The sequence below is a fragment of the Amblyomma mixtum genome, chromosome 6, assembly GCF_055824585.1.
Source record: "Amblyomma mixtum isolate Tamu chromosome 6, ASM5582458v1, whole genome shotgun sequence".
Taxonomy (NCBI): domain Eukaryota; kingdom Metazoa; phylum Arthropoda; class Arachnida; order Ixodida; family Ixodidae; genus Amblyomma; species Amblyomma mixtum.
In genome coordinates, this window is record NC_143017.1 from 109,240,075 (window position 1) to 109,252,763 (window position 12,689).

The 12,689-nt window shown below is 43.8% G+C and overlaps 1 protein-coding gene and 1 non-coding gene across 2 annotated transcripts in view; one reads left to right on the plus strand and one right to left on the minus strand.

Annotated features, from left to right (window-relative positions):
• Positions 1–1,404: 1,404 nt before the first annotated feature.
• LOC149339996 (cytochrome P450 4C1-like) overlaps positions 1,405–12,689 on the minus strand; it is a 17,107-nt gene continuing 5,822 nt past the window's right edge. The window contains exons 5-11 of the mRNA XM_089550616.1: positions 12,511–12,580; positions 11,234–11,360; positions 8,601–8,780; positions 4,879–5,052; positions 3,423–3,489; positions 3,155–3,334; positions 1,405–1,574 (exon numbers count right to left, since the gene is read on the minus strand). Of these exons, the coding sequence (XP_089406742.1) occupies positions 1,405–1,574; positions 3,155–3,334; positions 3,423–3,489; positions 4,879–5,052; positions 8,601–8,780; positions 11,234–11,360; positions 12,511–12,580 (968 nt within the window). The remainder of the gene's footprint in view (positions 1,575–3,154; positions 3,335–3,422; positions 3,490–4,878; positions 5,053–8,600; positions 8,781–11,233; positions 11,361–12,510; positions 12,581–12,689) is intronic.
• On the plus strand, positions 9,956–10,029 carry TRNAI-GAU (transfer RNA isoleucine (anticodon GAU)). Its single transcript has one exon. It is a non-coding gene; the product is annotated as a tRNA-Ile (tRNA).

Consider the following 12,689-nt stretch of genomic DNA (forward strand, 5'->3'; position numbering starts at 1 on the left):
CTTTTGTTCGTTTAGGATGTGCATCCTCTCTGTACTGTCCGTGAACATTTTTTAGTTCATTGTGCACTTTGTTTCTCTTCCACTGACATCATCATGTCATCTGTGCTGTTCACGGGGTCAATACCACATGTGATGAAAATAATGTACTGTAGTGTAGCTGTACAAAGATTGCACAAAAAGGCTGCTCAGTTCCCCATTGCTGAAAGCTTGGCAAAATTTTTGCTAGATATTTTTAATGATTACAGATCATGCTATTTTTTTCTCATTGAACAGGCACGGAGTAGCTGGCAACGTCCGCGGAGAACATTTCAAACAGGACTCAATTAAAATCATGTGTTCATTGGGAACAGAAAACAGCAGGCAAACATACGCTTTTGGGGATTACGCGAAGTCTACTGACCCTTTATTTCCACTGCGGTTGATGTGTTAGATAGCGCCCTTGAAGACGATTAGAAAAAAGCTGAGCTCACAAAATCACATGGAAACGATGGTCGAAAATTTTTAACGGCTGAAAAGGCACACACACCGGAAAAGACAGAAAGAAACGGACAGTAAGAGCGCCAACTACCAACCAACTACCTACCAACTACCCATCTTTTCCTTTGTGTGTGCCTTTTGCGCCGTTAAAAATTTTGTAGCACGAACCAACAAGCCCTGCATCAGGTACAGCCTTTGTCAAAAGTTTGAAGCCCAGGGGGTTTGCTTCTGAGCCTCAATGTGCGGTTCGTGATGCATCTCCAGCGCTCCAAATTTCCTATTGGTAAGAAGATTTCTGGTCGTGCCTCCTCCAATGGGTAGGACTTCGCAGAATGCTTCAGGAGTCCCACTGCAAGGCTAAGAAGTAAACCCCTTGGGCTCTAAACTTTTGACAAAGACTGTACCTTTGAACCTATATTCACATAGTGGCCCAGGTGTCCATGATTCACACTGGCAAACGTCCTCATACGTACTTTGACATTTTAACAAGAGTGAGAACTAAGGTTTGGCCATTTTTTAGTGTCGCGTCACTTCACTTCCCATCTAAAAAGACTCCCTGCTGGGGGTGACAGATGTGGACAGATGCGGAAAACAAATCACAAAAAGATCATGATCACAAGTTTGCTCAACGAAAATGCCGCAGAAATGTTCCTATATGGCAATTACATTTGAAATGAAGTAAGCACAATACAGCCCACTAACGTATTTCACTGAGCGCACTTTTCGTCGTGCATGTTACAGCCTGAATAGGGACGTGCCGTTGATTTTTTATGAGCCAGAACTGTCAAATGCTAGTGTTGTCTCATTTAACCTGGTCCCCGCAGTAGCACTTTTGACTGCTTCTGATGTCGATGGAGCGGCAACAGTGGAAGTGTTGGAGACGCCACGGCGGCTGTCCATGCTCCCAGTGCGGTGATGTGGGAGTGATCACAGGGACTCCTTGCGTTTCCTAAACCAGACACGAAGTCCTTCTTTCGGCTTCAGGACAACTTCCCAGGCGGCGTCGACCTCATCGATCGGCTGCGTTGACTCTACAGTGTACTTGGAGAGGAGCTTTGCCAAGAAAACCTTCGTTTCCGCCAGTACAAATCTCTGTCCTGTTGAGAAAAGGAGATGGTTTAGAAAGAATTGTGAGGACGAACATTTTCATAGCAGAAATAAAGCTAGTAACATGAGCGTGTAATCCATCCGAAAGCCTTTTCTGATGAAGATGTAGTTAAAACGTATACGTAATCGTATATTAAATGGGTGAATAATTGTATTTGCTACTGCTAAGCCTAAATGGGGTTCAGAAACAACTTTATGCGGCATGCACGAAGCCCTAATTACTATGCCTTACTGATTCTTATTCTTGCTTTAACAAATGCTCACTAATGGCGACTAACGTTTGTGACGCAGGAGTTCAGAGCGCGGATGAATGGAAATAGCAATTTCTTTCTCTCGGAGCCTCAACCTGAAATAATCTTTTCCATATAGAGTAAAAAAAAAATGCGCGTGTTCACGTAGCTACAAGCTCAACCCGACTAACGAAAAAACTTATTGCCGGTGCTGCTGATGCATACTCCTGTTGCAGATGCTGACAACGAATTGCCATTGCCCGCTGACACAGGTGAAGGTTCTCGGGCGGTGTCCACAGCGGTCGGCGGCTCTGAAGCCCCGTCAGGCACTACTACTTTTCACAAACGCGTCACGCCTACGCGATAAGCTATGACTTTACCGTTTGCAAAGTCCTTACTTCCTTTGTTTGCTTCATTTTTTACTTAGATCTCCTTTCTGCCTCCTAATTTATCCCCCCATCTTTTTCCCCGGTGGACAGTAAGGAAACCAGTAACTTCTCCTGGGAGCTGGGGATGTACGTTTCGGGGACGTTTTTGTCCGAGGACGTTTCTCCCCCCCATTCTCCTGGTTAACCTCCCCGCCCTGCACATCTCTATCGACGCTTCACCTTGCCTAGAAGCTTACAGACATAACCATCGGAACACTGAGAGCACATTTGGTCATCAGCACTCCTCTGTAAAGCGCTCTTTGTAACAGTTCTACGAAAGCCTGGCCTCTCGGTGATCAACAAAATTTAAAAGCAAGCCGTCGACCTACTTAGCGGCTCTTTTCAGCTGCAGCCACATCAAAACTACACTGAGTACTCGTAATGTATGTACATTATTTTTAATTCAGAATACCCCCCCCCGCCCCCCCCCCCCCCCCCACACACACACACATCTACCAGCACCAGAAGCGTGCTAAGAACAACTAGTAAGCGGTGAATACGAAGGCAATGTATTGGTGTCTTTCCAATGCGAACGCTTTCAGTAGTGAAATTAACATGTTTTTCCATATATGTTGGGAAAATGGAACCCGATCCTGTTTTCATCCCGAGATGGAAAACAATTTTGGTGGCTATAAAATGTGCTCTCGGCGACTGCATCTTGCATGAATTGGAAAAACACACGTGTTATTAACCAATAAAACACACATTAGCGGCAAACATTCAGCAAACCTGCTTCTCGATTAGGTTAACACTAATCATCCAAACCTTGTGCAACGCAAAAAAAAAAGCAGGCGCGAAAGATAGGATAGCTCTGAAAAGTCCCCTTTCTGGTTTGTTCTTTTTATACTCTGTTGATAAGCAATGACATTGCAAAACATATTCCCCGAACCCACAATGCACGGCACCGCTCACCCAGGCAGGTCCTGACTCCGGCGGAGAAGGGGATGAAGCTGAACGGGTGCAGCTTGGTGCAGTTCTCTGGAAGGAAGCGCTCGGGGACGTAGCTCTCCGGGTCGTCGTACTGCGCCTTGTTCCTGTGCAGGCTGTGAATGTTTATCATGCACGTCGTTCCAGCCGGCACAGTGTAGCCATCTGTCGGTAGAAACCAAGTGCACGGTGTCGTCAGTTTTACGGACTTATTAATAGGACTGTTGACGCAACAATTTAATGGTCTACTCACCGAAGACGAGTTCCTCATCCAGCACACGACCGATGATGGGAAACGGTGGGCACATACGAAGTGACTCCTGCGCGTAATAGCGACACCACTATTAAAGATGCCGAAAGGCTTACATCTTGTCTGCAGATTTTTCGAACTGCATTTTCATAGCAAAATAAGAAATGCGAGACATGCGAGAAAGATTTATTATCGTAAGCCTCTGAGCGAATAAATTCACATATCAAGTAGAACGTCGTCTGAAAGTCACTTTTTTGTCTTTTTTAATACAAGCTATTTGTTCCTCTAGTAAAATATATGGCCTCATTAACCACACTCTTAAAGAAAGTGCGATACTATTTGGAAGTAGGCCGACCCTCAAATCTTCCAAACGGCCACCTAAAATTTGGAAGTAGGCCCAACTCAGAAAGTAGATTACGGTGGATTAGAGTGGTTAATAGGGTTAGTGGATGGATCATTGGGTGTATTGATGTGATTAGTGAAAATTAGTAAATTAATTGGCGTATTATAATGGATTTGATGTGATTAGCGGGTAGATTTAGGCGGAACAGTTCGTCTTATTAGCATAATCTCATATGGTAATCCAATCGAAGATACTCCAACATTCTAGTCTTCAGATTTTCAAATTTTCGGCAATGGTGACGCCTCTACCCTATAGACCAATCAGGGCATTTCGTTACGGAGAAACCTTGGCAAGACGACAACGTAAATGCGGTCGCAGTAATGTACAGTCGCACCCGATTTTTCGCACGCAGCCGCTGAAAAAATGAATTCCCGCAGATTCGTCAGAATAACTGCTGGAATTTCCCGACAGCCTCAAAGGCACAGATACATTTCAGAAGCCTGAGAATTTTGCAATTGGGAAAAAACAGCTGCAAAAAAATGGAAAGCACTGCGCAAGTGTGGTCATTGTTGGTTTTTAACCGCTTTCATTGACGCTAGCTCATGACAGCATCATCATCATCACCAGCCTTATTACACCCACTGTAGGGCAAAGGCCTCTTTGCCGAACATATTTGAAACCAATGCATTTCGTTTAGTCGTTTCAATTGCAGATACTTCAGAGACAAAGACTTCCAAGAAAACTTTTTTTATTTTTGTTTAGTTTTTTAAGAGCAGGCTGTTTTCAGGCGCTGTTTAATAACGCCTTTACCTTGTTCCCGTGCAATTTGCAGGCGAACACGTGTTAAACTGATATCTACAGAGCAAGTTAGTACCACAGCTTAAAAAGATTGCCTCATGGCTTACTACAAACTTAGCAGCAATAACTTATCTTAAAAACACAGCACCAGTGGGTATTCAGAAATAATCAGTTTAAGCTACGAGACATGGAGCCAGCACTGGCACCGTGCGCCACGCGAGCGCTGTACCGAGGCACACGAGGCACTGCAGATGGCCCTGGTAGCGTACTACAGGAGGTACGACTACCTGGTAACGTCACTCCTAGCGACGAGCTAACCTTTATGCAGCACTCGAGGTAAGGCAGCTGCTTGAGGTCACTCAGGGTGAACTCGTGGTCGGCGCCCCTTCCGAATGCGTCGTCCAGCTCCTTGTGCAGCTTGGCCTGCTTGTCCCGGTTCAGGCCGAGGAGGTACAGCGTCCAGCTCAGCGCTGCTGACGTGGAATCGGCAGCCTGCCCCAGAGAACCGCATCATTTGCACGTGTCCCGGTATGTGACCTCCTTTGTAGCTAGAGTGCGCTTAAGGACCCGAAATAGTGGTTAATGCCCAGAGCAGTGCCCTTGAAGAGACGCTGAGGGCAAACTGAAGTTGCTCTGTATCGATATACTAAGAGGCTACATTCTGAGAAAACTGAACTTGTGTACTAGAAAATGTTATGGCATGGAAGGTAGGTGTCGCCACTGCCGGCGGTTTTCGCAAGGACACTGCGATGACGTCGAGACAGTTCCTTCAGTGTGGATCCCTGACGCTAGGCTACACAAGCTACTCACTTCCATGCGCTGGTGATCAAGTCTATTCTGGTCACGAGTTTGAATCCAGTTCCGGAAATAAAATGTTTCATTTTTAAGTCCAACTTCAGGTCATCCTAGAACATGTCCTTGCCTCAAATCTAGCTAGCTTTCTCGAATCTAATTCATTTTTCTCACCATCGCAACATGACTTCCGCAAGACTTATTCATGTGAAACACAACTAGTATCATTCACGCATCAGCTAAACGTCATCCTTGACCGCTGTTCACTTGCCGACTGTATATTTTTAGATTTCTCGAAAGCATTTGATAAAGTATGCCATAACCTTCTAATGTTTAAGTTACATCAACTTAACATTGATCCCAAACTGCTTGCTTGGATCGAATGCTTTCTTTTTAACCGTTCGCAATTTGTTTCTGCTAATGACTCAACCTCGCAGCCAAGTAAAGTACAGTCCGGCGTACCTCAAGGGTCGGTACTTGGTCCTCTACTTTTTTTTTAATTTACATTAATGATCTGCCCTCTTGTGTTTCCTCTAACATTCATTTATTCGCAGATGACTGCGTCATCTACAGGGAAATAATTTGCGACGATGACATATCTTCTCTTCCAGCAGACCTTAACGCTATCTGTATTTGGTGCCAATCATGGTCAATGGAATTAAACATCAAAAAATGTAAATTTCTGCGTGTCTCAAGAACTTCCGGCCAGCTACCTTCCTATCACCTTAATAATGTCCCTCTAGATCCTGTTTTTTCGTACAAATATCTTGGTATCCATATTACTAGCAACCTCACTTGGTCCATTCACACTTCTTACGTAATTAATAATGCTAATCGCATGCTGGGATATCTAAAACGTAATTTCTCTAAGGCACCTTCTTCCCTAAAACTACTTCTATATAAGACACTGGTCCGCTCAAAGCTAGAGTATGCAGCAGCAGTGTGGGAACCCTTTCAACAAAACCTAATTCACTCATTAGAAATGGTCCAGAATAATTCTGCTCGTTTTATTGTATGTAATTATAACCGAACTGCCAGCATCTCTGCAATTAAATTAAATCTCAGCCTGCCATCTTTAGCATCTCGCCGTAAAGCCCTTAGGCTCTCACTTTTTCACCAGATACTTTATCATCCTTCACTTCGCCACGAACTGATCTCCCCTCCCCAATACATTTCATCAAGGCTAGATCACAATAGCAAAGTCGGAATTCCATTTTGCAAAACCAATGCCATGTTTCAGTCATTTCTTCCGCGCACAGCTGCTGAGTGGAATCACCTTCCTGCATCTACCGCTACCATTACTGACAACCAACGCTTCAAAACAGCATTAGAAAACTTTGTATAAGTAGGAGCATCATCTTCTTTTTTTTATTCTATATTCTTGTTGTTTTTTGTACGAGCGTTTTGTTTGTTTGTTTTTTACTGTATTGCTGCGCTGTATTTTGTCTATTATATACTATTAACCAGCACACCAAGAACCCAACAGCTAATAATGTATAACTAGGAGCAATCATTTTTGTATTACTAATTAGTTTGCTGCACTGTACATTTTTTTTCTGAAATTTTTGTAACCACTCCCCTCTATAATGCCTCTGGCCCTGAGGGTTCACGAAATAAATAAATAAATAAATAAATAATAAATGCGTAGTGTGCTGGCGAATAAACATAAACATGGCCAGAAAGCTCGAGTGAATCGATTTTTACAATCAGCAAAAATCAGATTATGTTGTCCTCAGTGTTCCTCTATTGTTCCTCTAATGTCAGTGGCACAACATGTAACTAAGCTATACTGCAACACAACGTCCCTGTTACTGTGAGTGTTTTCATACAAGCTCCCATTGAAAGGCTTTTCTTTTTCTTTATGTATTTGGACATTGGAGCTAGTTCTTGTTTCAGCAGAGCAGCATTCTCACTAGTTCACTCTAAGTATTGACATTAACTGACAAATTACGACTCGCGTCGAAGTACAACCTCCGGTTTTCTCATCTGAATGTTCTAATACTCTTGCTTCCAAGGAGTGCATTGAAATCTGTTAAATGCATGAATCGGCGGCAGAAGTTCTCTTTGCGAAGCAGAAATTATGGCAGGAAAAAAGCAAAAATAAATAAAAAGTAAATTAGAGAAATAGCTAGGAAACATAACTGTCAAAAATCTGAATTCTGACGTAACACAGAATGCCCTTTACAAGAAAAATGTCCCTCATTAATAAACAGGATACGATGACTGCAAACATTAAAGGTGAACTCCAGCCGGTTCATTAAATGAAGTATTTCAGGCAGTGAAACGCCCTAATATGCTCAAGCCGTTTTCTCTGGAAAGGCTAATTTTCCCAGGTGTATAGTACGGCTAAGATCATTTCAGCTGCAAAGTTGGGAACAGCACAAGAGATCTGCTGCAGGATTCATTAGTGCTTCTCTCTGCCCCTATTCATTCGCTTTGTGTAGAAAAAAAACTTATGCGCGGGGCAATGATGCGGGAGTGAAGTAAAGATACCTAGGATATATCTCCCTTTGTATTTTTCTACTATCAACGACACATTTTGTCCAAGGAGTGTCCTAGCTCCATCCATTACTTTGCGATAAAACGTTTTCTACGGTTCAATTCATTCCTGTCATGTTTGTTTGGTTCCTGCCCCCGACCTAATTCGAAAGTAAACATAACTACTGCTATTAAGAAGTGAGATAGCGAGAGAAGCTCTTTTATTGAGAATCAGGAAATTCAGCCAAAGTTTAAATTCGCTGACTTGCGACTCTGCATGAGGTAGGAATTCAGGCATAGTAAGATGAAATGAGAGATATGTAGAAAACGGGATGACAAAGTTCAGCGCATAGGGAGTGTGCAGTGAGTGTGCTGAACTGCTGTTTTAGAGTTCGTCCTGAAGACCAATGTGAATTAAATAATCAAATAAAAGTTCACAGCGCGTCTTTGCTGTCTAAGGCTGGCTAAGTGCCCTAATGCACAGTCGATTGTTCGAGGCACTTGATTGAGTGATTCTATAAGATGTTCAAAAAGTGCATGTTCGTCAGCAAACGCTGCGCATAACTTCGGGCTATCGGTTTCCATCTTCCGATAAGGTTCAAGACTAAACATCGATTCTCAAGTGATAAAATTTAAAAAATGGAAGCTTTCGCTCACATCAACACAGCAAAGCATAATTTAGCCATAAGTAAGATAATTGCGCTTCCTCTAAATTTCATCGATATGCGGGTTAGAATTTTCTGGTGATTATTGTCATTTAAGCAACTTACAGCATACATGACAGAGGTGATGTCCTTCTCGACTTCTTGCAGTGTGTACGACGGACAAGTGAGGTGTTTCTTCAAGGCGCAATCTACAGCAGCCGGGAAGGAGAGCTCATCGTCCAGCTCATCAACGCACTTGTCGTCGGCAAGCGTCTTCAGCAGCGCCGCCTTCCTCCTCTCGATAGCCTGCAGGCCAAGAACAAAAATGTGGAGGGCACTTAAGTCTACTTGCCGGCTGTTAATGCGAAAGCATGCATGTGGGAACATCCGCCTTAAACTAGGATCTATGGCTGAAGAGGTAAAATGGCTCTTGGGGCTCAAATTTGAACAACGGAGCGAAAAACCACCCGTTGATTCACCAATGCTTCAGCAGGAGGACTTGTCTTCGTCCGGGACAATAAGTGCTCTGTCCATACTTTGTTCATTGTACTGACGCTTCCTTCCCTTCTTCCTCTTGGTCGAGCTCGCGAATCAGAACGAGAAGTTACGTAATGGTGCAATGCATGCTAGGAAGTTTAAGACACGCAAGCAAATGAATGAAAACAATGAATATGTGCATGTCGGAGCATTCAAAGACAGTTAAGTCTATTTTTATTTTATTTGTTGCGCCGAAAATGGCTTTTCGGCGCCAAGTAAAGCCAAGGTACAAACACAATTTTTTTGGTACCTGCATCAGGGTCTTTCAATAGTTTTTTTACTGGATAAAAAACTTCTGCGTAACGCAACGAGACAGCGTTGTACGTGGCTCAGAGCAACAACGCCGTGGTACTGTCGACTGCATGGTGCAGCCTATATGTAAATAGGGGCTGCCATCGCGCAATGTGCACGAGGCTTCCGCGTAACCGATCTCGTTTCACGAAAAACACATAAAAGTACCAGTAAAGCATAAAATTACTTAAAGTACGCGTTCTGTTTCTGATAACTAATTACTTCCTGGATGTGCTTAACTACATTTCACCTTACACAAAACACTGTTCAACTCACCCTATCTTCAAGGCTGCTTTAAAACAGCAATCGCCGTCTATGTTCTGTCATGACAGAAACGTAGCACGTTACCCTCAAATCGACGTTTCTGCCACTCCGTATTCTATTCCTACGGGACACACGGACGGAAGCTTCACGACCAGTGAACCTACAAAAGGGCCCCCCTGCTTATACTGAATAAGTCACGTGTCCTGACACAACACAGCTACTTTATCTATCGCTGAGAGTGGCTGCAGCACAGCAAAAGAACCGAGTACACGGCAATACACAAGGCGACACTGTATGGTTTTTAATAAGGAAGTAATTACTCATTGACATCCACCCAAGCGCAGCCATACGGCTACAAAGGAAAGCTATACAGCTTACTCAGCTTTCCGTCCCGGTTAGCTCAGTTGGTAGAGCGACTGCTCCGATGAAGCGGTGGTCCCGGGTTCGAACCCCGGACCAGGACGAATTTTTCTTTAACTGCGAAGTTTCTGAGAAAGCTGTATAGCTTTCCTTTGTAGCCGTATGGCTGCGCTTGGGTGGATGTCAATGAGTAATTACTCCCTTATTACAAATCTACTCCACCTTGGGGGATTCCCCTAAACATTTGACCACCACTGTATTGTTTGCCACGCCTTCGTTTCTCTTTGCTTTCCTTCGTTCGTTTATTCATGCTCTTTAGTCACATCTCTAATGCAACAGGAACGCGACGATACAGATCATTGATAATAGAGACCTTAGTTAGAATGAACAAGGCACTGAGAAGTGTCCCTCGCGCTGTAAATGAGTGAACAATTGCGCAGCGACACATTACGCACTCCTGCTCACTGCAGTGACTACATATCCTGCACCCCTTCCGTTTCCCCTCCCAGTTCGAGTTTCCATTCTTTCCCTCAAAGATGACTGGTGTTGTCCACTCTCAGAGCATTGTTAATTTCTTCCGAACGTGTTCCTCGCCATCGTCTTCACGGCACTCCTTTTCTAGTTTTATTCTCGGGGGGGAAAAAAACGCCTCGCCTAACCGTTCCCTCTTAGTTGTCACGACGCAATGTGCATAAAAAGGTTCCCACTAAGCAAGATTCGTATTTACAACACTATACATCTCAACACTTCAGCTACCTTGCAGTGAAGATATTTTTAGCCAGAAATGAGGAACATGCAACGGATATGTGCCGTGACAAGAAACGACTGAGTCAGGAACGACTACATACGAGGTGAGGTCGAAGTCACAGATCTTGAAATTACAAAAGGAAGACTGGGACAGCTTAGTGATGTAAATAGAAAGTACAATGAATGCATTGAAAAGAAAATGATGTGGGAGGTTGGTGCGAATAGCCCTAGAGGGCGACTTAGGAAGGAGTGCCAGGACAATGCAAAGGAGGATCTACTGGAGAAGATGCTCGTGAGAGAATAGATTCATAATATAGTGAATTTCAGAGAGCTCACGAGATACAGCTCATTTACGTAAAAATAGGACGAGGGTGTAAATACCAATGAAAAAAGTTAAGGTAAACGGTTATCGGTGAAACGAAGTTTTTTGGAATTCCGCTAACCGGTTTTGCGTTCACGGCAAGACAAGAAATGCCGCAGCCACAGACGCATTCTATTCGTTTCAATCCAAACCGTTCTGTGCTAACTGAAGAGAGAAAAGCATTGCCTGAATCACTTACTGGAAGGTGTGTTTTCTCGAGGTTTCGCAGGGCGTTCTTCCATACTTTGCCCTCTGTCGTCATGTCGTAAACGGCCTGTATCCACAGCCAGGGCCGGAAATACCGCATGGTGATCAGGAACGTCAGGCTTCATCAGAAAGTGGTAACATTAAATTTTAGAAAAAATGGCTTCTGTGGTCAGTCACAATCGCAAGATCGAGCCCCCCCCCCCCCCCCCCCCCCCTTGAAATTTTTTCGAAATGTTAAGCACCGCTTACCAAAACAGCCACCGGCTCATGAAATCATTCTGGATTTTGTCACCTGTACATTGTCTTTTTCAGACTAGAAAAGACATTTTGGCACGAACATTGCTAACTAGGGTCAGATTTTGTGCCAACACCCATGCACCTGGAGTCACGTAACGTAAGGAGCCCCATCTTAGTACAAACTTTCAAGCGCCCATCGATGGCAAGCGGGCTTGCCGCGGCGGCCACGGAGTCTACGGAGCCACGCATTTCAATTCCGAAAATTAATGGGTATAAAGTTCCCATAAACTTTTGACGCGAAAGCTGTACTGACATTTCAAAAGTCGTGCTTTAGATCTTCAGTCGGGAACTTCAATTAATTTATTATTCTTATAAACCTTTGACGCCAAAGGTGCACTGACTTTTTGAATCTCGTACATCGGACCATACAACGAGACAAGCCAAATTAACACACTATCAGATAAGTTAACAAAGCATGCAGCGAGGTCTGATCAGTCTAAACGTTGTGGTGATTCATTTGTGCCGTCATGTCACAGAAGAGAATATTATCCATTTTATCTTCGCACTTCTAATTTATATTTTGCAGAACTCCTCATTTATACATGTGCTCGCTGTCGCGACTACTAAAATTTCAGTGCAATTACTCGCAATTCATGACCGGTGACAGCTGCTGCAGCGTAGTACACAGGAACGAAGGACACCGTCATTGACATTTTTCCCTGACCGTTGCGCTATGTGTCTCGCGCTTGTGTCTCGTCTTGTTCTATCTTGTAGTTTGTTTGCTTTGGCGCTACCTTTTTTTTTTACTAATTCAAGTGCGCGCCAACTAGACCAAAAAGAGGTGTTAATGCAAGTCGGTTTTGTCAAAAGAGATTTCCTGCCTTTTATTTATCGAAAAATTTGTGAGCTCTAAGCCTCATTTTCAAACAAATTCAAGCTGACAAATCTGGATTTTCGAGGTCGTTCTCGCCCTCGTAATCAGAGAGGGCACAAAAACTTGTAAAAGCAGCAAACTGCGCCAGGCGTACTCACTGGTTAAAGCAGCGGGCGTACTCTGGCCTCTCTCCGTTCTGCAGCCTGAAGTGAATGCCCATCATAGCGCCTGGAATAAACCAAGATGTTGCAGTCGATCCCAAGCAGATAGGATAAAGGAGAAAGGGCTTGCGAGTGCGGTCGTAACGATTAGCGGAAAAAGTATTCAAGCTACATAC